At 46.1% G+C, this 26,489-nt stretch overlaps 1 protein-coding gene across 5 annotated transcripts; it reads right to left on the bottom strand.

Moving 5' to 3' along the window:
• Nucleotides 1–13,932: 13,932 nt before the first annotated feature.
• On the bottom strand, nt 13,933–23,229 carry HMGB3 (high mobility group box 3). Of its 5 annotated transcripts, none has more exons than XM_043973963.1 (5): nt 23,139–23,229; nt 19,896–20,053; nt 18,591–18,730; nt 17,161–17,335; nt 13,933–15,028 (listed from the first exon to the last, which is right to left on the bottom strand). In XM_043973963.1, exons 2-5 carry the CDS (start codon nt 20,043–20,045, stop codon nt 14,888–14,890), a joined length of 606 nt encoding a protein of 201 aa, XP_043829898.1. In that variant the 5' UTR covers nt 20,046–20,053; nt 23,139–23,229; the 3' UTR covers nt 13,933–14,887. The 5 variants fall into 5 exon arrangements, with proteins under 5 accessions (XP_043829898.1, XP_043829897.1, XP_043829900.1 ...); XM_043973962.1 differs by lacking the exon at nt 23,139–23,229 and adding an exon at nt 22,826–22,982; XM_043973965.1 differs by lacking the exon at nt 23,139–23,229 and adding an exon at nt 22,543–22,680.
• Nucleotides 23,230–26,489: the final 3,260 nt, after the last annotated feature.

Here is a 26,489-nt window from a genome sequence, read left to right as displayed (position 1 = left end):
ATTGAGTCACCCAGCTCTGTACTCTTTTGGACTCATTTAGACTTCTCCCGCCCTTTTCAGCTTTCATTAGTGTGTTGTCCTCAGATTGTAAATTCCTTGAGGGCAGGGACTGTCTTTTTCATGTTACTATCATCTCCAGTGGGCAGCTGGGTGGCCCAGGGTTCTAGGCTTGGATTCAGGAAGATCCATGTTCCTGAGTTCAAATTAGGTCTATGACACTTAGTAGCTGTGTGACCCTAGGCAAGTCACTTCACCCCGTTTGCCTCAGTTCCTTACATCTAAAAAACAAGCTGGAGAAGGAAATGACAGGCTACCTCCAGTATCTCTGCCAAGAAAGCCCCAAATGGCATCATAAGTGTTGGACACAACTAAAACCACTGCACAGCATTCATCCCTGGTGCTTAGCACACTGCCTGGTACTCCCTGGTGATTCATAAATGTTTCTTAACAGATGAGACGTGAATGGCCTGGAGAGGGTCTCTCTAAGTTTTTCTGTGCCCTTCCAGCTCAGGTTTCCCTGCCCAAATGAAGCCTGGGCTTGGCCCTGTCGCTTTCTCTGTTGCACCAATGATCTTACTCCTAAAGGAGAGACTTGCCCAAGATCATGTCGTTGGGCCCAAGTAGCTAAGCCAGGATTACTGAGGCTAGAGCAGCCAGTACCTGCCAGCTTCCAGCCAGGCTATTTTGGGCAGTGCTAGGCCAGGCTAGGCCCCTGGAGAAGATTCTCACTGGGGCAGATAGAATTTCTCCTGAAACATTTGGGGAACATAGCTTGCAGGGAGGAGAAAGATGTGATTGGGAGGGAGAAGGGTACCTCTAGAAGCCCTTCACAGAAGGCCTGTTCAGCTTGAATCCGGCAGGACAATTCGATTCAGTTCAGCCAACATTTGTTAAGCCTCTGCTTTGTGCTAACTACTGGGGGTACAAAGACAAACTGGAAAATAGACCCGAGGGGTTGAGATTAACAGTGGGAAACAAGTGGTGAATAAGGCTTTGATGAAGCACCTACTACATATCAGCCACTGGGGATACAAAGAAAGGGAAAAGACAGGCCCTGTTCCCAAGGAGCTCATAGACTAATGGGGTAGCAACGCAAACAGCTATGTACAAACAAGCTATACACATGATAACCTGGAAACTATGGGGAGGGGACTAGAATTGAGGGATCAGGACTTTTTCTAGAAGGTGGGATTTTAGCTGAGACTTGAGGGAAGCCAGGAGGAAGAGATGAAAGGGGGTTGTCAGCCTTCAAGAATACTCTTGAATCCTGAGATGGAATGTCTTGTTTGAGAAACAGTAAGGGAGCCACTGTGACTACTTCACAGAGTATCTGTGTGGGAGTTGTGGGTGTATGAACATTTGATCATGTGATAAGCTCTCTGGTACCCTTGTAACATCAGGGGAAATTGAGGAAGGCCCCCAGGCACATTGGGTGGACCCCCTGTTGCATGGGATGGGCTAGTATGGATGGATTGATTACAAGTTGCAACTATTGGTGGGGACATCTGGATAAATGAGATCTCGGCTGCATTTGAGTATTGAGTAATAAAGGAGCCACTGAAGGTTCTTGAACAGGTAAGTGATGGAGTCGGGACCTATGCTTCCAGAATAGCACTTCAGCAGCTATATGGAAGATAAATCACAGTTCTGTTCTTTTGGTAAGAGGATCCCCAGGAACCTATGTAGTCCAAGTCTAAGGCAGACAAGAGGAGTCCCAACTCAACTACTTGACTTGGATGCAACTTCCTTCCCCCTCTAGACTGCTAGAAAATGAGCAGGTTAGATTAGATGACCTCTAAGATCCCTCCTGGCTCTGACATGCTGGGATTCTGTATAAACAGTGGTAGGTTTTGGCCCTGTTTTGACGGCTCGTATGTATGACCTTTGACCAGTCTTTTGGACCTTCTCTGTGGCCTCATTTTCCTCCTCTATAAAATGAGGGGGTTGGCCTGGATGTGATCTGCTCCAAGATCACTCACTGCCAGCTCTGACAGACATTCAGTAGGTCTAGAAAAATCCCCATGTGGACATTGCAGCCAAGTGAAGGGCTCTTCACCTTAGCTGCTAGGAGAGCCCAACCTGTTGGGTTCTCATCCCCTTCCCTTGGCCTTCATCACTGAGGATGCCTATCTTGATCTGTGAAAGATTCTCATCATCAGAATGGCTGTTGCTCACCGTGCATGCTAATGGCTTACTGTATGAGGATTTGGGAACATGAAAAACATTCTCCCAATTCTTTAGGGCCTGCCATCATAGCCTAGAATCTCATTGGGTAGAACTGGGATCGGCGGGATGGGGCAGAGGTCCTTCAGCAGGAGAAAAAGCATCCCAGGGGTCGAAAAGAGAGGGCCAAAAGGATGTGAAAAGGCGAGGGGACAATTGGGGAGGCGGGGGGAGACTGAGGCTGAGTCCATGTAGGGAGAGTGGGTGCCTGCTGCAGAAAGGCAAAAGAATTGGAGGGAGAGATTTAGCAGTACGGGAAGAAGCCGTGGTAAACTCTCTAACCTTGGAGTCAGGAAGACCTGAGATAAAGTCCTGCCTACTATATGACCCTGCCAAGTGCCAGGTTTTTGGTGCCCCGGGCAGTCACACTTATGTAGACAAAGGAGGGGTAAACACCCACAGAGCATAGCATTTCCTTTAGAAATACATCAACCTCAAAAAAAAAAAAGAAATACATCAACCTCAACTGGGATTAGGGAGGGTTGTCCCAGAGAGGGCCCTTGAGCAAAAAAACTTCTGGATCCTGAAGACAGAAATTAAAAGCAAAAAAAAAAAAGAAAAGCAAACAACTGAAATCTAAAGGGATAGGCTCATCAATTGGGATGGGACTGAAAAAATATTGTGTGTGTGTGTGTGAGAGAGAGACGGAATGTTATTGCGCCAAAAGGAATGAAGGAAAAGATAATCTCATTTTGTTCAACTACATTGGTTTTCCCCCATGGTTCTTAATTGGGGGGAAATGGTTGGGAGGGACAATGATGCCCCAAGATAGGGTCACTGACACAGTGACTAGAACTGAATGAGGTTCAGAAGGAATCACAGACAAGCAGGACAATTTTGAAAGTAACATCTAAGATTTATTATGTCATTTTTTAAGTAAGCGCTATGAAATGGAGCTTCAGTTTCATAGGCAACCCTCCTGTTCTTCAGTGTGAAAATGCTCATCTCTTTGGGGTTTAAGTTTAATTAACATTTTGTTAACTAGTAAATACTAACCTAGTATTAATAATAAATATTTTAAAATAATGTACATTACAAAGGAAGAATCCTACCAGTGGCAGGAATGCCTAGGACCAAAATTGGTAAGTGGCGAGACAGTGTACAAGCTTTATCTTTATCATCTTTTCTCCAAACTTGCTCTCCTTCTGAACTTGTCTTATTACTGCTAAGGGCCCCAACACCCTCCCAATTCTCCAGGCTCACAAGCCAGTTATTATTCTCATTCTCCACACTCTCTTCCCATGCTCCAAATGCAGTCTGTCAATTCTACCTTTGCAACATCTGTGTTTTTCTCCTTGGGCACTGGCACCACTCTGGTACAGACCCCATCCCCTCACGCCCGGACTGTTGCAATAGCCTGCTGGCCACTGCAATAGCTTCTTCCTAAAGTGCAGATTGGACACAGAGACACACCCTCTCTGTCTCTCTCACACATTCCCTTTGATCCAATGACTCCTTGCTATTCTTTGAATAAGAACACTTCCCTCCCTAGCTTCCCTAAAATTGCACCTTTAGGTTTTCTTGATTCCCTTTAATGCCTTGCCTCTTGCCGCTGAGCTCCAATTGATCCTGCATAGATTTTGGGGTGTGTACTTAGTTGTTTGTGTGTTGTCTTCCCCCATTATAGTGTCAGCTATTTGAGAGCAGAGACTTCTCTCTTACCTCTATTCCCAGAATTTAACAAAGTGCCTGCCACATAGTAGATGCTTAATAATTGCTTATTGACTAAAATTTTAAACAGGGAAGAACTCTAGAGTTGTAGTTAGGTGATTTGGGCTCAAATACCCGTTTGGCCATTTCCAGGGCTTACTAGTTACCCATCAATAAAACAAATGGGTAGAACTAACAATAAGTTGCCTAACCCTATGAAATGAATGGGTAGGATTAACCACAACTGAGTTGCCTAACTTTTATGGGACTCAAGTTTCCTAGAATGTAAAGTGAGTGGGTAGTACTAAGAAATTATAACCAATTAGCCTAATCCTTCAGAGCGTGTCTTCAAATTAGTGAGTGGTACTAAAAACAACCATTTTGCCTAACCCTTCTGAGCCTCAGTTTCCTTTAATGTAGAGAGAGTGGGGTAGAGCTGAATATCCATGACCCCTTGAAAGGTATGCTGTGAGATGATGAGCAGTGCTCTTTACTAGAGGAAGCTGCTCACACAGCTTTGGTCCCACAACATAGGTCCCTAGTCAGAGCTAGGAATTGAATGCATTTCTCCTAACTACAATTCCAGTTTTTCTGTCATTCCCAGGCTGTATTCCCCACATCTTTAATGTAGGAATGACAGTGAAACGAACAATCAAGCAGTACCCCAGGCCCAAACACTTTCCAGCTGAGTCCTATTCTGCTACTTCATGGCGAAACCAAGGTGACGAATAAATAATGATTGTGTTCCACAGGGTAGCAAAAAAAGGACATAAAAGCGAAGAAAGCGCAAAGTTATTGAGGCTTTATTTTAAATGCAATGCAAAGAAGACAACAGAGGAGGGGTGGAAGGAAGCACAGATGAGCTGGACAGCCTTGAAAGCTACAGGTTGAATTTAAATATTTAAAAAGTGAGATGGACCATTCCAATCCTTTCTCTCCTATGTATATGCAAATATCCATTCTATAGAGTGTAAATTGTTTCTGGCAAGACCTAAGAGAGGTAGCATCTTGCTTAACACTCCCATGGCAGCCAAGGGCCTCGGACTCCCAAAAATTGAACCTGTCATCCAAGTAGCCACTTTTTGCGATGAAGTTTAGCCTCAGCTATCTCCTAAGGTATGGAGGCTAGGGTCCCCATAAATGGAAGGAGAAGATACTACCACAGACTGTACAAATGAAATGAATGCAGAAGAAGCAGCATTTATTGAGCACCAGGTACTATGCTAAGTACTTGGAATGCAAAGAAAGCCCCAAGCAGTCACTGCCTTCAAGGAGCTCACATTCTATCTTTGACTGGAGGGGGGGAGGAGGGGTGTAGATGTGGGATGACAGTGTGCACCTAACAAGGTTCCCAGTAGATGGTGGGGGAAGGGAAGGGGCCAAGAAAGGCTTCTTTTAGAAGGTGGCTTTTGAGCTTGAGAGTTGGGATTTGAAGATGAGGATGGAGAGCAAAGGGTGGTGGGAGGTGTGTGGAATATAACAAGAAGTCAGGTAGAAGACTGCAAACATAAGGTCACAAAGGACTTCATTTTTCAAAGGCCACACAACTTTGTCAGTGCCAAAGCTATCTTCTGCTAATGTTCCCTTTTATCAGTTGGTGGCCTAGACCCAAGTCAGTCTTGTTAGGAGCAGGGTCAGATTAGTCAACATCACCAGAAACTTGCTTGCTGAAGATAGATGGAAAAGTGTCCTCTTAAAATATGGACTGGGGTCAGTAACCTTTGGGATTAAGGCATCCAGATGCATGTTTCAAAATGTAGGAGATTGGAGGACTACAGACTGGTTTTTACTGCTGAAATGTGCTTTGTCATCCAAGGCCAAACTAATTTTCAGATGAAGGCCAAATGAGCCTGGAAGAGCTAGATAACTTCATATAATCTGATATAAATCCCACTTAAAATATAGGCTACAGTCAAGGCTAGACTTGTAAAATCAAGTGAACGTAGAAGCTAAGATGTTTTTATATCCAGGGCCAAAGTCCACTAGCAATCCACTGGCCCAAGGTGGCAATCTCAGTCCAAAGCCCCCACTTGTATGAACAGTCCATCTGTTCCAGATTACAGTGACCTGCTAGTTGCTATGGAATTTTCTACCTCTCCCAGATTAGCAGAATCCTTGACTTCCATCAAAGTAGAACCCAGGTACAAAAGAGTTTATGGACCCTTCTCACACCACCATCCAGTGATTAGTGCTCTCCCCATCTTGAAATTGTTATTCGTGATCATACTTATGTTCACTTCCTGGTCTGCATATTGTATGGTCCCAGTAAATCTAGGCTTTGTGTTCCAAGGAGCTGGCACATAATAGTCTGCTCCCAGCCTAGCACAGGGGGGCCCCATCCTATCTAGCTTCTAAACTGTCTGTGGCTAGAAAGCAATCTCGGCCTGTCTTTTTGTGGGTTCTCATGATGAGCTTTTTGGAGTACTTGTGTGAGGAGCTCTGAAGCACTTAATGCCTTTCCTCCACCATCTTGACTCCGTCCCAGAGCTGGCTCATAATTATTTTTATTTATATCCCATGAAATGAAATAGAATTCAAAAAGCAATGAGAAGTGGTATTATGGTACCAGGCACCACATTTTTTAGAGGGACAGTTTTGCCCACTCCCTTTTTGGGCATTTAAGGCTTGGGGACAAACTGATAGGAGTGAATGCAATGGAATATAAGAACTCAGCATGGCCAAAACAAATCATCAGTTCTCCTAATTTTCCTATTACTGTTGAAGACACCACCATCCTCTCAGATACCCAGGTTTACAACCTAGGTTTCATCTCATTCTTCACCCCTTCTCAACCCCAGGCAATTTGTTACTAAGGAGTAGCACAGCACCTCTTACGGGTCTGCCTCTGACACTGGCCTGGTGTAGGCCCTCATCTTCTCAAATATGAAATCCTCATTTTGGTGTTCATAGCCCAGCCTTCACATGCATACTTTTCCAGTCTACTTCCACAATACTCCATTGAAGAAGATACTCCCATCTCCTGACTATTTTCACTGGCTGCACTCCATGCCTGGATATCTGCTTCCTGAAAGGTCTAGCTAAAATCCCACTTTCTATAAGAAGCCTTTTCCAACCCCCTTAATGCCAGTACCTTTTCTCTGCTACTGATCTCCAGTTTGTTCTGTCTGTATGCTGTCTCCCTTACACCGAGAGCCCTTTGAGAGTGCTTGAGTCTGTTGCCTTACTGTTTATTTCCAGTGCTTAGCAGTTCTAGGCACATAGTAGGTGCTTTTCAGGAGATTGACAGAATCCAGGTCGTCTAACTTATATAAGACCTAGAGGTTTAACTGAGGCTTAGAGATTTGAACCCAGGATTTGGCAGGATTCCCGACAGGATCCAGTGTTCCTTACAGACCATTTAATAGATAAAAAAGGGCTGGAAATTAAATTTCTGATTTCATTTTTCTTCTAAGGGAGGAGGTTCTTCGTGTTTCCCACTACTGAAATGAAAGACATTAGCCCCACAGGGGACTTGGGAAGTGGCCTAAGTTTTTTCAGGCCACTAGCTATCAAGGTGGGCTGGGTAGTTTGTAACACACAGTTACTTACAGTTAGGAACTGAGGTTCTGAACACTAAAGTGACTTATCCATGGCCACACAACTTAAGTTACTTTTGGAGGTGAAATTTGAGTCCCAGTCTTGCTGAATCCTGGCCTACCATTCTAACCAAAGAGTGCTGATGCATTGACACAGAAGATACTTTTGTCGATGCTTTCACAAATCTCTGAAGTCTCTTACTTGGTATTTTAAGGTAAAGCCAAATCTTTGGCACCTCCCAAAGCACCCAGGACAACGTGCCACACACTACCACCAGTTGTGCCGCTGACAAACAAGCCATCATGTACACCCTCCTCACTCATGCTTCAAACTCCAGGCTTCCTTTCATTTCTACTTCCTCAGGCTCCGTTTTTCTCATTGAGACGTTCCCTAGTCACTACCAGACAACTAGATAGTGTGGTGGCTAAATTGCTAGCTCCGGACATAAGGAAACAACTACCTGGGTTATAAGATGACAATGGCAGTTGCCATTGAATTCAGATGAAATCACTAGCATCTCAGGTATGTAAAGTGCTTAATGTTATTTCATTTAGCAACCCTGAAGTAGGTGCCATTTTACGGAGGAGGAAACTGAGGCTGAGTTCCCCTTAGAACCGTAGAAAGAAGTGGCATAGAGGAAGATGGAGTTGAACTTCAATGGTTTAGGTGTCCCACAGTGGGAGGGGCTGCCCAGAGAGAGAAGTAGGCTTCCTTTCCCTGAAGGGATTTAAACAGAGGCTTCTTCTACCCCTAAATTTGTCCCTATCCCAACAGGTTTTTCCGAAAGGAATATACATGTAAATATGGATATGTGTGTTGGGGGGGGGGTGCATAAATAAGACCTCTTGCAGGATACATAGGTAGACTAGGGCCCTGAGTCTAGGTAGCTCCGAGGGAATTCTTTTTTTTGGGGGGGGGGGGTTGTGTTTCAATTTGGGACTTAGTTCTTTTGAGACTGGGCTTCCAGCCACTCAGGGGAGCCCATTCCCACTTGGAGATTTTGGTCTGCTCCATTTCCACTCTGATTAGTTGGCCCCTCCTTAGGCATCCTGTCAGGAGCTCACCATTTTGGTGTTGGGTTTAACCAGGGCAGCTGGGTGGTGTGACAGATATCATGTGGGACTTGGAGCCAGGAATACATGAATTCAAATCCAGGCTCAGACACTAAACTGCCGCCCAGGGCAAATCACTCTGAGTTTCCTTGCCTTCTCAATATTGTGAGGATTAAATGAGATAATTGTCCAGTTCCTGGCATTAGCAGGCACACTACCATTGCTTATTCCCTTCCTCTTCAAAGGAAGCATCAGCCTCCCCCGCAGCATAGATTACCAGTGTAAACCCCACCCCCATACCTGGCAAGGATTTATTTTTTAAAAAGAAACAAATGTAACTCCACTAGTATGAGGAGAATCTGAGTGTTTTCCCTATTTCATCTTTTTCTCTACAACTGGATATGAAAGCACATGACCACGCCCATTTTAAAAGGCTAGATGAGATCATTTGTGCAAAGCACTTTGCCAGCCTTAGAGCATTCTATACACACCAGCTAGATCATAACGACAGTTTTACAGTTGAGACTGAGGTGCAGATTTGCTCATAGTTCTAGTCAGCAAACTGAATGGGATGCTCAGTTCTTGCCAGTGAGGTCCTTTTTTCAACCTGCCTGCTTGCTACCACCTCTTCTCCACTGCTGTACTGTGCCAGGCTTAGGACCACACACATATAGTCCATAAACTTCCAAGTTACCACCAGGAAGTTATAGCAGCCCCCAAGAAAAAGGAAAATCAGAAGAGAGCCAAGAGCACGTTGTTCAAGAATTTACATGACCCCTGGGCAAATCATTTCTTTTTTCATCTGTTTCCTTAGCTCTAAGATGACTAGAGTTGCACTAGATCATGTCACAGGCCCCCTAAATCTTTGATTCTCTAACATTTTGCAGGTGACAACCCCAAGGGCCAGAGGGATACTGTAAGTTATTCTAGATCACACCAAACAGGGACCAAGTCCAGCCATGTTTCAGAATTCAGCTTGAAATGCCCAATTACTTTTAAGTTGGAAGGGATTCCCAGGCCAGGATCCACCTCCCTCAGTAGGCCATGAGACTTCTTCCCTTTCACCCCACAGAAATTGCAGCCTTGGATCTAATCCTTCCTCCTTCCCTTAGGTCCAGGACATAGCTCCCCTTTGATGCTGTCCCCCTAGGGTTTCAGGACCCAGTAGTCAGGATTGCATTGGGAAGCTCCTTAGTCAGATATGGGGATGTCTCCCACCAGAATCACTGTTGTACATGGTGGCCAGTTGTCATTAAATCAACTTAGTATTCAGCCTGTGGACTCAGATGGGTGCCTGGGAAGCTGACCACCATTTATAACCTTGTTTCCATGGGGAAACGGGTTTAAGCAACTACTTCTAAAGTGAAGCAAGACCAGGATGAGGCTTTACAAAGAAGAGAAGGGGCAAGCACGAGGAAAAAGGTAAGGAAAGGAAGAAAAAGACTGAGGATGATGGCCCATAGTTTTAGAATCCTGCCCATGGCTGTCACCACATCATAGCCTTATGCTAGAAGGGCATTTGCCAGGGACCAGGAGTCCCCTCTATGACATCCAAAGCCTTCCAGATGAGGGGACTCCCTTTGGGGAGCCACTCTAATGGTTACAAAGTTTTTCTTTACACCAAGCTGGAACCTGCCTCACCCATAGGCCAGGGCCAAGCAGAACAATGTTAATCCTTCCACATGACAGCCCTTCAGCTATCTCATCCCACTTGAGACCACCATAGCCTATTGATTGCCCTTTTCTCTTTGACATTGCCTTCTCTTGGTTGTTCATCTGACCACAGTCTCCTTTTCTGGATCACCATCCCAGTCATGCCCACAAACTATAGGAGTGCCTCAAGGCCCCTATTTCTTTTCCCTCTATTAGTATCTGCTCTTCAGTTCTCAGAGTACTGCCATTCTCTTTATCCATGCTCCATGTAGCCAGCTAGATGGCCTGTCAGAAAGACCTGTCACTAGCAGTGTGACCCTGGGAAAGTCATTTTTCTGCCTGCCTCAGTTTATAATGAACCAGTGATTCAGTGTATTTGGCGTGCAAATCTTTTTATTTAATATTTTAGTTTTTAGTTTAAATGTTTTTATCCTGGGAAGATAGTGCTATGGCTACATAGGCACCAGAAGGAAGACTGCATTCAATTTTCTTCTGACACACTGGCTGTGTAACTTTGGACAGCTCTCAAGCTAAGCTGTTGCAGAGGTGTGCTGGCCTGTATTGGTTACCTCTTCACCTCAGCCCAAAGTCTCTAGCCTCACTCCCAGAGCTAATAAGTGGGAACTCATGGGGAAGCTGCTGAAGTCCAACCCATAAGTTTTACAAACCATTATGACTTTGAAGTAACAGTAGTTAGTCTAAGAAAGCCAGGTAAGCATTTGACAGAAGAGCGACTTGGCTTTCCTTTGGCCTCTCACCCTCTCTGCCCCTTTTCCAGATGACTCCTGACATCTTTTCCAGCCCTACATCTGTTTCATATTTATGCTCTTCATTTGACAGGGCTTGAAACTGAGGTACAAAGAAGTTCAAAGTATAAATGGAATCCATTTTAAGATGAGATGAATCTCCTTCCACTTCAACCAATAGGGTTCTTTTGAGTGTGACTTTCATTTCAGATGTCAGTTTCTAAGCCATTATTTTTTTGTGGCCAGGTCTTAAGCTTGAGGCCCACGGCTGGGACCTGTCACCCTGCCTGTCTGACAGGCAGAGGGGATGTGGGGAGGGGTCCTTCCCCACCATTGCCCCTGAAAAGTCCTACCTCCTCACCCCCACCCCAGCTCCTCAAGTCATTCAAAAGGTCTCATCCCCTTTCTAAATCTCCTGCTCTATACAAAAAAGTGGGAGAAGTTCCCATGGCATTCCAGCCTAACACGAGAAAGGAATAGAGTTGTCCTGAAGGAAGTCAGTTAACTGAGTGCCCCCTAAGCAACTAACCTAACAAGCATAGCTCTCTGCATTTGGAATTCCCTTGGGGTAGGAGGGTGCCCACAGATGACAATATGGAAATCTTCCCACCCCTCTAGCCCATAGACCTCTCTGGTTAATGTTTTGGTTTGGCTTTAGGGGACGCAGGCACTTTAAGAGTCTGTTGGCTTTTTCAGTTGTCTCATTCAACTGCTCAATCTTTCATTTCATTATTTGAGTCAAATAAACTCCCCCAAGTCCAGGCTTTCAAACCACCACCCATGTCCCCATCAGTATACTCATTTCAACAGATTTCTTTTTGGGAAGACTGATTAATAAACTTTATTACAGAAAATGAATGCATCCAAAAAGGTCCCTAGATACACTTTTTGACAAGAACATAAACAATGGGAGAGACACTTGACAATAGTTGCTACATTAAGCCCGGGTTTTTGTGAATGTTTCCCCCATTGAGGGAAAAGGAGAGGAAGGTGACGACAAACGAAACAGGGAAAGAGTATTAAAGAGTATTAGGTTGGCACTGCAGAAAACAATCAGACCTAGCTCCACCTCCCAGTCAAGGCAGTGGGGTTAGGCAATATAAGAACAAGACAAGCGGGGGCAGCTAGGTGGCGCAGTGGATAGAGCACCGGCCCTGGAGTCAGGAGGCCCTGAGTTCAAATCCGGCCTCAGACACTTGACACTTGCTAGCTTGTGTGACCCTGGGCAAGTCACTTAACCCCAATTGCCTCACCAAAAAGAGTAACAAGCAATATATGTTTCCGTAATGACTAGACCAGCTTCAATTTTGAAGAAATCTTCAAAGCAAACCCCAATCCCAACAGCCACTGCTACCTTCTCTTTGAGATTCAGTGTTTTTTGAACCTCAAGAACTTAAAATACCAGTTCACTGTGAGCTAAAGAATTTCACAAAATATAAGGTAGGAATGAACCCAACTTAACTCAGATAACTCAGATGTCCTTCTGCCCTGAACGTCCCCCCAAGAGGCTTGTAGGCCTAAATAGCCTAAAATGACAACTCAAGGACTAGAGGAACAGTCAAGACAGGATTAAAGAATTCAGAGCTGGAAGGGCCATGTAGTCTAGCCACCTCACTCTGCAGCCCCAATGGGCACAGGATGGTCAAAGTAAACAAGACATGCACAAATCATAGGGCAAGGCAAAGGCCTTGGCTAGCCTTCAAACAAGCTACTGCTCAGATGGGAAACTAGACATGTTGAAATGCACACCTTGTGCCAAGCTAGGCCCAAGGCCCGTGCCCCACTTCCAAAAGACTGTAGACACTAGCCCTTTGGTTCAGTCTACTTCTGAGACTTGCACATTTGGGTCAGGCATGGAACAAGGGAGGAGTTGCAAAGAGATAAATGAAGGTTGAAGACTCTAACCATGCACTCAGCACCCAAACCCCTTAATAGACAGGTGACACTCCCCCCCCCCCTTAAAATGTCCACCAGACAAAACAACTCTAAACCTTTACCAGAATTGAGGATACAGGGAAATACTGCCCCAGCACAAAGGAAAAACCATTTGATGAACTTTGGAATAAGGGGCCTAAGGAAGGGGGAAAAGGACCATAGAAAGCGAGCTACACCTTTATGCCCTGAAAAGTGACCACCTTCAAAGCTTAATATTTTGGTTTAAAAGGTTTCCTCCATACAAATAGGATACTTTAGATGAACACTTCCAATTTTAACCTATTCCACTGGGTGCCCTAAAGCAGACACCTTTCTCAAAACACTTCAGTGCAGATGGGCCATCTCCCTACTAGCACTAACCCCCACCCCCCCAGGTCAACTATTATTTTCTACCCATTTTTAATGATCAGGAAGAAGACATTCCAAGTGAGGGATGAATATGCTGCAGGGTCTCCCTTCCAGGTCTTAAGTACTGCCCCACCTATATGTTAGGGGTGGCAGGTCCTGCTTAGTCACTCTTTCCAGGAGTGGTAGCTGGTCTGGGGCTCCCTCCTCAGACCCAGAAGAGGCCAGTGTTCTCCATCAGCTAAGCTGTGACTTGGCAGAGCTAGTGTTTCTCTGGACAAAAACTTGAGTGCTAGTACAGAAAACTGGCGCAGTACTAAAAAAGGATTTGTTTCAAAAAGGCACATTTTAGTACATATGCATACCCAACTTAAAGGGGGGGGGGGGCGGGTGCAAAATGTGCTGAGGAGAATCACCTCACCACCTGCTTTTCTATAGTTCTGAAAGCTGTGACTTACAGGTGGGAGACCTGCTCTTTCTTTTTATCCTAGGTATGTAGGGCTTCTGAACTTTGGGAGCCATGTGTTCTCTCAATATTATTTAATATGCTTTAATAAATGCCTAATGCCCAAAACTGGTGCCACATCCCCAATGGATATGCCTCTAATTTAGAAGTAGCAATATATTAGAAACCCCAGCTAAGTTCCCTAAAACTGGGGACAGAGATAAGCAAAGGACACATAGAAGTGTTTGGAGAATGGGCACTTTTTCACCCAGGCACCCCATCTTAATGCTAAACATAACAATGTAAGTGAAGGAATAGCTTAAAGCAGACACTCCCTTGAACTCCATCACTGCTCAGGTTTGATTTATTGAACCAGGTAGTGGTCTTGTTTTGGGCTGTTAAGTCTGCTTGAAACCCAGAAATTTTGAATGGTGTCAAGAATGGTTTTAAAAGTGTAATACTGTTTATTTTGCTTCAGAAGACATTTCAGCATTCTAAACATACAAAAAAAAAAAAAAACCCAGAACGTTCCAGATTGTGTTTAAGAACAGACTTTGTTTTTATCCTTGCCCTGGCTTGCTGTTTGATACAAGGCAGAACTCTACAGTTTTAATTTTAAAACTACTGCACACTTCAACTAAAAAGAAAACCAAAACTCCAGACACTTTTCTCATGCCAGCCGACCCCCACCCCCCCCTTTGTGACACCTAAGAATGGGTGCTGGGTGCTATTCCACTATATATACAGAAAGACAACTTTTAAGCTAAATGAACACCCACTGCAGTGTACCCTCACAGTGTAGGCTTTGGGTTTGCAGCCCCTTAGGAAAGGCAGAGTCTCATGTCCCCTCAAGCCTGGACTCACTCCCCCAAGAATCTGTCTAGGGGTGTGGGGTTTTGTTGTTTTTACAAACTATAGATATGTACAGTTTATAACCCAGAATTTTCTAGCCAATAACCATATAGTTAAACACCACCTTACGAATTGAAAAAAAAAATGCCTGAAAACATTTGTAAATGCTTGTTTTACACCAACAACAAAAGTGCAGAGTGAGGAGAACAGAGAACGCCTTTTCATTTTTAAAAATGTTTGGAAATATGTACAACTTTGATACAGTTTCTGGGCCACTTCATGTAAAACCAGTTACAATGTCTATCTAGAAGCACTTTTGAGAAGCTATGTGATCAGAAGCCAATTAAGCCTAATAGGGCAATCTACACCATCACAAAGGAGAGGGGTTTCATTTAAAGGTGTTTCCCCTACTCTATGGTATTCACATGGTGACAGAATATGGTACAGTTTCATTCGTCATCTTCTTCATCCTCCTCCTCCTCCTCGTCTTCCTCTTCCTCCTCGTCTTCCTCCTCTACCTTTTTCCGGGCAGCTTTAGCCGCCCCCTTTGCCCCATCGAACTTCCCTTTCGACTTATAATCTGCGACATCCTAGAAGGAGCAGAGAGGGGGCGCCATTGAAATTGACAAGCTCACCACCAGTGGTCTTAACTTTCATCCAAGTGTGTGTGGGTAAGGAGCTGTCCTGGACCTTAGAGGTTAGAGGTCAGTGAGTCAGATCAACCCCCAGCCCCAAACTCCCATGCTCACAAGAAGTAAGGGGTATGCCCAAGGTTACACTATAATGGAGCCAGAGCCAAGTCTCAGGCCTCCAGTAGAGGGCTCATTCCACTCCACCAGACCCCTTGGGCTATAACAATTTGGGGGTAGGGAGAAAATGACACTTGTGCCTTTGAGGAGAAAGAAAAAGGCAAACGCTCCAAATAAAACTGATTTGGTTGTTAAAGGATTACTGAAGGACACCTCTTTTCCTTCACCGCAGCTGTGATGGGGGAAGACAGAGTGTGGAACATTGCACATAACTGATGTGTTAGTTTGGCTGCACTGCCTCCCCCCCCCCCATCCCCCATTTCTTCTTATTCTTTGGTAGAAATCGATGGGAATGGAAAGGAATAGGAAAAGAAACTCAACCTACAATTTCATTGGTATAAGAGAGCCCCAGGTGAGGGGACTCGTCTACCAAAGCAGGTTGGCGCCTCCTCTTCAGTTTTTCATCTTTAAGAGACTTGCCCAGGATCACACAACAAGCATGTATCAGAGACAGAACTTGAACCAGGTCTTCCTTGCTTTCAAGCCAGCTATCTACTACTATACCACACACTGTCTCTCATTGGAGATGAGGAGAAGAAACAAAAGAAAGCAATCATTTTTACAAGGATATTGAAGATGATTTCTCAATACTCCAAAAGGAGCTAGGATTTCGTGGTGGGCAGAGAAGTGGGCATACTCCTTCCCTTTTCCCCTTTTTAGCTTAAAGGCTCTATGAATTGCTGTAGCCAACCTCTGGGAATAAGCAGCCTACCAATACCCCATATTTGGCTGAACTGGTCTTTGATCACTCACTGACTCATTTTCATTCATTCATTCTCATTCTCTCCCCACCCCCACCCCCACATGCCACTATCTATAGCTATGAATTTAGTCAAGCCTGTCAATTTTTTCTTTGCTCAAGTTTCTAATTTAATTGTCGGGAGCTTATGAATATTAAAAGATCTCTTTTTTCAGAACACAGCAAAACCCAAGCTGATCATCACCAGGTGTGTGAACAGCTAGCATACCTAGTAAATCCCTAGCTGTCCAGCATTTACAAAAAAGGAGAGGGGTAAAGGAAGAAGGAAGGAATCCTACAAAACCTAAAGACAAGTTTCCATTAAAGAACTTAGGAGGTCAACCATGTAGTGACTATAGCTTCAGTTTACTCTATGATAGAAGGCAAGAGATAGGATTACATGCTTAAGAGTTGAAGGAACCTTAAAGGTCCACAATCCAACCCCCTTCGTTGTACAGATGAGGAAACCGAGGCACAGAGAGGTTAACTGACTTGCCCAGAGTCACACATCCAATAAGCGTCTAAGGTTGGATTCAACTCAGGTCTTCCTGACTCCAAGTCCAGTGCCCTATCCAGTACACCAAGCTACCAATTTTGTCCTAAGTTATATCACAGAGATGGGATATTATCAGACTTGCCCAATGTGTTGGAGGTTCTATGAGGTTTGGAGAAGGGGACAGAGAAGAGTCACTGGGAAAGTGGCAGTGATTTTTTTTTAAGTGAAACATTTAGTTTGTGGTTTTGTTTTTTTCATTTAAAAAGAACAAAAAAAATCTATGATCAGCCTTCAACTATTCTCTCATAAGCACACAAAACCCCAATTACATGATAACACCTACAGCAAGGTACTGCTCACATATTGAAGGAGCTTCCATCCGAAGTTTCTTGACAGAATTTTTTTCTCTTTTTCTTTTTTTGGCCCTGACCTGTGATCTCATCACAGGTGCAGGGCACACTTCCTCCACAGATGAAGTCTGCCAACTTACCTGTAGGTCCTAGTCTCAGAGAGTTGCCTGGAAGGCACTGAGATCAGGTGACTGACCCAGAGTAACTCAGCTGGAATGTGTCAGGCAGGACTTGAACCCAGGTTTTCCTGACTCCAAGGCCAGCCCTTCTCCTCCTCCATACCTGAGTAGCCCAAGCTCTCCCTGGGCCTGAATGTGTAGCTTCTTACCTTCTCGTATTTCTCCTTCAGTTTGGCTGCCTTATTATTATAAGGTTGCTTCTCACTGTCACTCAGATTGTTCCACATTTCGCCAAGCTTCTTTGCCACATCCCCAATGGATATGCCAGGGTTTGTAGACTTGATCTTGGGACGAAATTCTGAACAGAACAGGAAGAAGCCAGACCTTGGAGGAAAAGTCATCATGTTTAGTATTTAGATCAGCTTTTGTGAACACTTCAGCCTTAAAAAAAAAAAGAAAAAAAAAAAAGGCCTGGGCTGCAGAGCTCTTGAATCCCCAAGATTTAAGGGCTCCTGAAGGTCTCAGGGGGAGGAAGAGATATGCATTAAAACCAAAATGTTATGCCAGAATTCTCAAAAGTTTCTCTCTACCAGTTTATTCCCCAGAACTCCCGTAGAAAGTTCACTGTTAACTTTGTAAATGGCTTAGTTCTTTGTGTAACTTTGTATAACTTTCTTTAAAACTGCCTCATAAATGAGAAGACATATACCCTTACTTCCTTTGCAGGTTAGAGTTGGGGAGGAAAGGGGTCCTCAGTTTTACTAAATCCTTCTTTTAAAAAAATGTTTTAATGCTTTAATCCTTTAATATGATTTCATAATTTCAATATTAAAAAATAGCTCCCTGAGAGGGAGGGGGGGAAGCCAATGTAAAAAGGTAACAATAAAAATCTATTTATAAGATTTAGCTTAAGTGATAGCCATCTCTGTAAAATCAGATTAAGTTGGGAAGATCAGCAGTACAATCTCATTTCACAGATGAATAAATGAAGCCCAGACAGTGACTTCCCTAAGTTTACAGAGGTACTAAATCAAAAGTTTCAGGGCCGGGGGCAGCTAGGTGGCGCAGTGGATAAAGCACTGGCCCTGGATTCAGGAGTTCAAAGCCAGCCTCAGACACTTAACACTTACTAGCTGTGTGACCAGGGGCAAGTCACTTAACCCCCAAAACAAAAACAAACAAGTTACAGGGCCTATTACATGGCAGGGGAGTGAAAGACAAAAAAAAATGTTTTTGTTCAAGGAGCTATCTCAACCTCAGGTCCTTCCAAATATCCAGGTCTCTCACAATTAAACCAAAGTTGTAAACTACTCACCTGGATTTCAAGCAGTCTGCTACAGACCCTAAAGCTTAAGTCAGGCAAGAAAGAAAACTAATAGGTCTTCAAAAGTTCATTGAAATCAGGAAGACTTGGGTTCAAGGCCTGAGACTAATTAGCTATGTGAAACACAGGCAAATCACTTAGTCTCTTTCCTCATTTATAAGAGGAAGAGAGGGGGCTGGACTAGGTAGATGACGCCTAAAATGCCTTCCATCTTTAAATGTAAGGTTTGTAATTATTCCTCATCTCTTAATAAAATGGAATTTAAGAAAAAACAACACCTCTGGTAAACATAGGAGGAGGGCCAAATTGACTTACGGTGGCCGTTTGGGTGCGTTAGGATCCTTCTTCTTCTTGCTACCTTTCGCTGGCCCGTAGTCTTTCATTTCTCTATCATATCGTACCTTATCGGCTTTTGCCATCTCATCAAACTTGGATTTCTCTTTCCCTGACATAGTCTAAGAAGAAGAAATGAGACAGGTTCAAAAGCTAGCCAAGCATTCCAAGGCGAGGTGATTCATTAATCAGTCAGTCAAGTGGCATTCATTAAGCGTTTTATTTACTATGTGCCAAGATTGTGGTAATCACTGGGGATACAGAGAAAGACAAAATTGACCAAGTTAAATGTAGAAGTCTCTGGCACCAGGTCCAAAATAAAATAAAGGAGGGGCCGAAATCAGATTTAGAACTGGAATAACCCTTCAAAGTGTTTTAGTCACAGCCCTTATTTTATAGAGGGGGAAGAGAAATGACTTGCCCAAGATTTTACACACACACACACACACACACACACACACACACACACACACACACACACATATATATATGTATATATCATAATGACAAGATTGGAACCCAGACTCTCACTCCAAATTTAGTACCAACCCCTTCCTTCCAAGGAAGCATTGCAGAAGGGAGGTAGAGACCTGGGAGAGTGGATTAAATATCCCAAAGGCCATGGCAACAAAGTTTCCTGACAGTTACACAATGGGGTTCTGCTTGTCGATTTCAAGTCTCCTAGGCAGGCAGGCAAAAAATATTTATCAAAGCAACATAAGAGTACTCTTTTGGGGCAGCTAGGTGGCGCAGTGGATAGAGCACCGGCCCTGAAGTCAGGAGGACCTGAGTTCAAATCCAGCCTCAGACACTTAACACTTGTTAGCTGTGTGACCCTAGGCAAGTCACTTAACCCCAATTGCCTCACCCCCCCAAAAATAAAAGTTATATCTAAAAAAAAAAAAAAGAGTACTCTTACCTAGAGCTAAGCTCAGTGAAGTACAGCAGAGGGAAGACATTTTAGTATAGGAAGACAATGTTTTAATTCCTACCTCTAAAGCAGTGTCCCAGGTCAAGCCACTAAACTCAGTGACCCAGACACCTCACAAAATGACAACTGAGTTAACTTATCTGCATCCATGGAGGGAGTTTTCCATACACTATGAAAACATAGGTATGGTTTTTTTGGTTTGGTTTGGTTTTTTTCTGAGGCAATGAAGATTAACTTACTCGCCCAGGGTCACACAGCTAGTAAAGTGTCAAGTATCTGAGGCCGATAGGTATGGTTTTAAAAAAAATTTTTTTTCTTTAAATGTCTTAAAGGAAAACAATGTAAAAATAAGGTACCTTCCACCTCTCGGAGCACTTTTTAGAAAACTCTGCAAAGTTAACAGGAACCTCCGGATTCTTCTTCTTATGCTCTTCCCGGCAAGTCTGCACAAAGAAGGCATAAGCAGACATCTTGCCCTTCGGTTTCTTGGGGTCACCTTTAGCCATGGTGAACTCTGGAAAAGATAAGTTTTAGAACATGCATCATTGTGGAGGAGGGAGAAATACAGACACCCACCAAAAAAGGTGAGTTGGTTCTCTCAGGTGCTAAGAGAAAAATTTCAAGGAAAGGCAGCAGGCCTGAAAATAAGATGACTCCTCCCCACCCCCCACCCCCAGCCAGCCACTGGAATGGGTGGGCTAGGATGGGGAACCTGGAAAGCACTGAGGACAAGGGCTTGGCCACCCGCATGGGCTGTGATAGCCTGGAGCTCTTAACTCTGGACCGAAAGTTTCTAGAGATTTGGTGCCTGAGAAAAACGGGTGGGTGGGTGTTTGTGCCAAGCCAAGGACTTCAAAAATCTCCTCCCTAGCTTATTAACAGATATGACAAAATTAGCATCCATTTGGGGTTTAGACCGAAAATAAATGGATGCAATAAAACTTGGAAAAACAGCCCCCCTTCCCCCATTGCTTCTAAACGGCCCAGAGGAAAGCAAGTTTTCAAATTAATGACAAAAAGCATTTCATATTTTTAAAAATGCCCGGCAAGTATTCCTTGCATTATAAGGAAGCTTCCAAGTTAGTCACTATCTGATCTAAAAGGAGAAAAGTTATTTAAAAGGCTGGTTTGCTGAGCCCTCCCCTTTTCCATTAAGCAAAATATACATTTTTCTAGCTCGTACCTTCTCCAAAAGTTTCCCTTAAAAAAAAAAAAACGAAGTAATGCCCCCTCCATTCTAATCCTAATTCATCTCCCCTACACCCCCCCAAGGTCATCACATAAAAATTAAAAATTGCCATTAGTGTACAATACATGGGGGGGCCCTTTGTGCCCCCTCCCTGCAACAACTGGAAGCTGCCTGCTCCCCTGGCTGGATGTGCCCCGATTCAGTAACAGTAAACTCTACTTGGAGGGAAAAGGGGGGGGGGGGAGAAAAAAAAACGACAGGTCACCAAGACACCAATAATTCATCTTCCATTTTGTGAAATGCTCCTTGATGAAAGAAAGTCCCCCTGAAATCCTTTCCTCTACTCTACTGGGGTGTTCTTACCCCAAGGAAAGACGCCTGGAAGGAGGGCCCGGGTGCGAGCTCTCGCCCGATGCCCTTACTGAGGAAGTAGAGAGGCTCAGTGCTATTGAGGAATGGAGAGAAGTAGGAGCTGCTGTTCTGGCCACAGTAGCAGCAGCAGCAGCTCCAGCTCCATTCGCTAAAATGGCTTCTCTGCCTGTGCAAGGCTCAGTCTCAGGCAGCAGAGGCTGCTATTCCTAACAAAGCCACAAGCACGCACCCCCAGTGGCCAGTGGCTGGCTCCGGGGCGCCAACATTGGGGATCCCCAGCCCCCCCGGGGGCCCCTCAGGCGCCAGGGCCCCAGAGGAGGCGCCCCTCCAGCCCCCTGGGCGGGTTTGCTGCAGTGGGGATGAGGGGCTTCGGGGACAGACGCTGGTTTGCAGGGTGCCCCCCTCCCCTCCTGCCTAGCGCAATACTCTGTATAACAAAGACTCCTGTTCAGCCATTACACTCTTCCGCGCCAGGGGGAAGGGAGAAAAAAAGTGAAAATCGCCCCCCGATCGCCCCTCAAAGACTCCCCAAAGGCTCAAGGCCAGTAGAGAAAGGGCTCCAAGGGAGGGAGAGAAAAGATAGGGGCCCCCTCGGGCTGCTGGAAGGTCTTTTCTCCCCCTCTCTAGCCTTGTACACATCTACACACAGACAGCGAGCCACTACACTGCCCCCCCCCCATTGCTGCCTGCTTTCTCCCAACGCCAGCCATGTTAATGTCCAACAGCACAAGAAGAGAGCGCAAGGGGGGACCTCTCTGAGGGGCCCCCAGGGGACTCAGGGCTTCCCACCTGGCCAGAATGATGGGGGAAGAGGCGAGACAGAGGAGGCGAAGCTGGGCGTGCCTGGGGGAGCTCTCCTTATGGGGCGAGGAACCCGGGCTCAGGGAGAGGAGGACCCCCCCCCCCGGCTGTCCCCATTCCTCCCCACTCGCCCCGACAGCGCGCAAGCTTTAGCCTGTCAGATGCTCCAGTAGCGACAGCCATGTTAATGCAGAAGACTCGGCAGAGTTCCCCCCCACCCCACCCCCAAGCCCCCAGCCCCCAGCACTGCGCACGGCTGGCTGGAGCGAACAGTTAAGTTTCCTCCGCCGGCCAGCCGACCGCCCCGCCTGGGGACAGAGCGCCCCAGGCCCCCCAGCCCCAGCCTCGGGTGAACGCACTGCGCCCCGGGAGAAGGGCTGGGGGGACTGCGCGGCGCCCCGACTCTGGCTCGCCGACCCGGGGCAGCCTCTTTGCAAACCAGCTCGTCCTACCCTCCGAAAAAGAGAAGGCATGCGAAGAGTTAGTCACGGTATAAGGGACTGCAACAGCCATATTACGGGAGGCAGAAAAATAACTCCCAAATGCCACTCTAGCCTGCACTGACCAGAGGGGAAAGGGGAGGGGGGGGGTCGGTAGGAAAACTGCATCGGCACCCCTCCCTCCCCCCGTACCCCATATACCAGCCTGTTAGAGAACACTCCGCAAAGCTAGACTCCGAACCTTCCCTCCCGGCGAAGCTGCCTGTCCTGCGCTGGCAAACCCTAGGAGCCCGAGGCGCTGGGGAAAACCGCTTTTACAGCTGTTGGAAAACAGCTGGATCACAGAGCTTTCCCTCGAAATCGCCTCGGACTCCCGGGGCATCGGCCAAGGGCGGGGGACGGGAGAAAGGGGGGGGGGGGGACAGGAAGAAGCTGCGAGGAGAAGCCCAGAAAATAGGAATAATAATTTTAAAAGTTTAAACACCTGGATTTCTTCCCCTTGCTGGTCAGAGAAGAAAGGCGAGGCGAGGAGGGGAAGAGGGGAAAGTGGCAAAGCGGAGTGGAAAAGAAACGGAGAGGAGAAAAAGGAAAAGAGAGGGCAAAGGAAGCGGGGAGGGGGGGAGGGACGGGGGGGGGGGGGGATCGATGCAGCTCCCGCCGGAAAGTTATGCAGAACCAGCGGGGCCGGCGAGGCACTGGGCGGCAGGCAGGGCAGAGGCGGCTGGGGCGGCGGTGACCGTGGTGGTGGTGGTGGCGGCGGCGGCGGCGGCGGCGGGAGCGGGCTGTGCAGAACGTACCTGTATTGTTCGCTAGTCTGGGCAGCGCAGGGCACGACGCTCGGCTAAGCACTCCCCCAACCTCGCGCTAGCTGACTCCACGAGAGCCGCCTGATTGGCCAGCGGGCTCCGCCGTTTAAAACAGCCTCCTCGCCCGCTCATTGGCTGCGGCCCTTATGCATATTAATAAGGCGGAGGCGTTGATTGGACTCGCTCACTTGGGTCATTCATTCAAAAAGAACAACCCGCCTGGGATGGAGGACTAAGTAGGGAGTGTTGGAGAGTAAGATAGTGATAATCGGTGGCCAACCTTTACTGTAATAAAGTTAGGGCGGGGGGAACTCTCCTAGCCTTCCTGTCCTTAGAAACTTCCCTGCCCCTGCCCCGGGTGAGGGACCCTTTTGTCTGTTTCGTCCAGGCGTCCCACCAAGCTCACAGCTAACCCCCTGCCCGGGACCACTCGGACCCCGCCAGGCTGCGCGTCCCGAGTGCACCCGTCCTCGGTTCGCTCCGCAGGGCTCAGCCTCTCCTCTGCAGACCCACAGCGAAGAGCCGCAGCCCGCTCTGTTCAGCAAAAAGTTTTCTTGTCATTCCAACACATTCATCTTCCTCTTCCCTTACCTTGGCAGCAGTTCAGATCTGGCGCCACTTAAGGGCACGAGACAGTGAGATCTGATCCCCAGGCTTCCTGACTGCTCCATTCATAGACGTACGTGCGAGATTCTTGTACCCATCTTGACTCGCAAACCGAGAAAAGAACTTGTTGCCCTATTGTTAGAAGAGCAGGACGCTAAAAAACCCAAATGCCAGTTTCGCCCCGGGATTGCCTGAACCACCTCTAAGGCGAAACACTGATTGTCCCGGTCCCTACTGATTGCCAGTGTTTAACCGGAAACCCCTCTGAATCCTGGATAAGGGGGGAATTTCTTTAAAGGCTGAAAAAGAAAAGGAGACATTAGGAGAGTAGTTAATAGGATAGAGTTTGGAGAGGAACAGAATGTAAGGAGAGAGTTTGGAGATGAACGGAAGGGGCAATGGCTATTTCCCCCCCTCCCCAAGAAACAGCGTTTTGCACAGTGCAAAACCCAAGCTAGTCAACCAATTAGGAGTCCACTCAGTGGAAAGAAGAACCACAGAAAAGCTTGCCACATCACTCAATCCTGGAACTAGGACTGAGTTTAGAATGTCCAAAAAGAGCAGATAGAGAAAGGAAAAAGCTAGCACCTGTCCCACTTCAGGACCCTTGGGCTACTTCTGCTCCAAAAGTCCCTTGCCACCCCATCTAAGCAGACTCCCGGGGACAGTAACAGTTGAGAGAAAGCAGCGAACGGGCATGGATCGCAGTCCCACCAACACGTAACCAGGAACTAACAGGCACCGAAGGTCCGTTAGGGATGCCCCCAGCACGGGACAAGGGGTCACAAGCCTCCCTCATCTCAGAGCAAAAGTGATTTCTAGCTAAGTTGTCCTATTGTGGTTCCCCCGATTCAGCTCTGAATCTCCTGCCTCTGCATCTTTGTACAATCAGTCCCTCATGCCCGGAATGCCTTTCCCTTGGCACCTCTGAGAGATTCTCTGGTTTCCTCGAAGGTTCAATTTATATGCTATTTCGGATGAAGCTTTTCACCTTCCCCCATTTGTCAGTACTTGCTTTCTCCTCCTCCAACTACCGGGTGCATACCTTTATCAAGTATCTCACTTCCCAGTAAGACATAAACTCAGGTCGCGATTTCCCCATTTTGCCTTTGGATGCCCAGTGCCAGTTGGGTTCCTTCTCTTGAGTCGCGTCAATTTGAGGCATCACAGGAAACACAGGCAGGTGCTTCAGGTCCAGCTACTCTATGGCATCTCAGCCAAGTCGTTCATCTGGTGAACTAGCAGCTTACAGATACTTTGGCTGGGAAGTCAGACTGGGAGACAATCGGGAAGCACGTGGTGAGCTCTACAAATTTGGTTGTCTCCTGATGAGACAAAGGGGTCTTGTTCGATATAGACTGCAAATAAACGACAAATATGCCGCCCCCGAAAAAAAGCTATTTACAAAGGTTTCCAGTCCCTGTCTTTTTTTTTTTTGGGGGGGGGGAAGGTTAATGTGAACCGTACTGAATTCTAAGGGCAACCAAATTTTGCCAATACTCAACTTCAGACTTTCCCTGATTGAGGATGACATCAGGTCCCTTCCACCACTGGCAGCCACACTCTCAAATTCCTAAAGGTATAGTCCCATTTTTTGCAATAGAGTACTACCTCCCAAAAGGGATGTCTTGCAATTACAGAAACCCCACAGTAACTAACAGATAATGGGGGGGGGGGGACAATAAGGGTTAAGTGACTTGCCCAGGGTCACACAGCTAGTAGGTATCAAGTGTCTGAGGTTGGATTTGAACTCAGGTCCTCCTGAATCCAGGGCCGTTGCTCTATCCACTGCAGCACCACCTAGCTGCCCCCAGATAATACTTTTGAAAGTGACTAAACTTGCCTTTTTCTGTTGCACAAAGTTAAATTGCCCCATCTAAGGCATGCAAATAACCTAGACATTTACAATATCCTTTCCCCTAAAGAATGTCAGCAAGTTGTAGCTGGCCACAAACTCGGACCCACTGGATGAGAAAGAGGCTAAACCAAGGAGACGATACCAGATCTCTGGGAAGGTTGTAAGGGGGCTGAGAGAGGTGTGGAAGCCAGAACACAGACACGGAAACTAGAGGGGTAGACTGGGCAGAGGGGAAACTCCCATCCCTGGAAGGAGTGGGTGGGGAGAACAGGACTGGGTAGGGAGTCACAGAAAGAACCCAGTGGAACAAGGATATAAGTTAAGAATCCAGTTAATAGCGCCCAGTTTCCAAATCAGAAGAGGACCACCAGCAAGTCTTCTAAGCAATATATAGTGCCTATATGTCCCCTGCCCCAGAACTGATTGGTCCCTAGTCAGGGATAGGGTTAAGTGGCTCTAGCAGAAGGGCAGAGGAGCCATGGAGCTGAGCTAGGCTAGTCATCCTAAAGGGATAGGGTCCAAGAGAGCTTAGAAACCCTTGTCAAAAACAAATTTTAAAGACTTAAGAACTCTGCTCAATACAATTGACAGACCTTGATTCCATCAACGAAGTTCATTAATGAAGCCCACTGCCTACCTCCTGAGGAGTGATGGATATTAAGATGCAGAAAGAGGAGACTTCCATTTTTGGAATTTGTATGGCTTGACTTATGCATATTTGTTACAAGGGCTTGGCTTTTCTTTTTTCTTTTTCCTTTGCAGAGGGGCAGGTGGGAACTTAAGAAAATAAACTCTTGTTCATTGACAATAAACATGATTGACATTTTAAAAAAGAAATACTTGTCAAGGAACAGATTTAAAACTTGGAGGGGGGGGTT

Source organism: Dromiciops gliroides, chromosome X (genome assembly GCF_019393635.1).
Source record: "Dromiciops gliroides isolate mDroGli1 chromosome X, mDroGli1.pri, whole genome shotgun sequence".
Classification (NCBI taxonomy): Eukaryota; Metazoa; Chordata; class Mammalia; order Microbiotheria; family Microbiotheriidae; genus Dromiciops; species Dromiciops gliroides.
The sequence above is the reverse complement of the archived record's forward strand: the minus strand, read 5'-3'. Positions and strand labels throughout refer to the sequence as shown.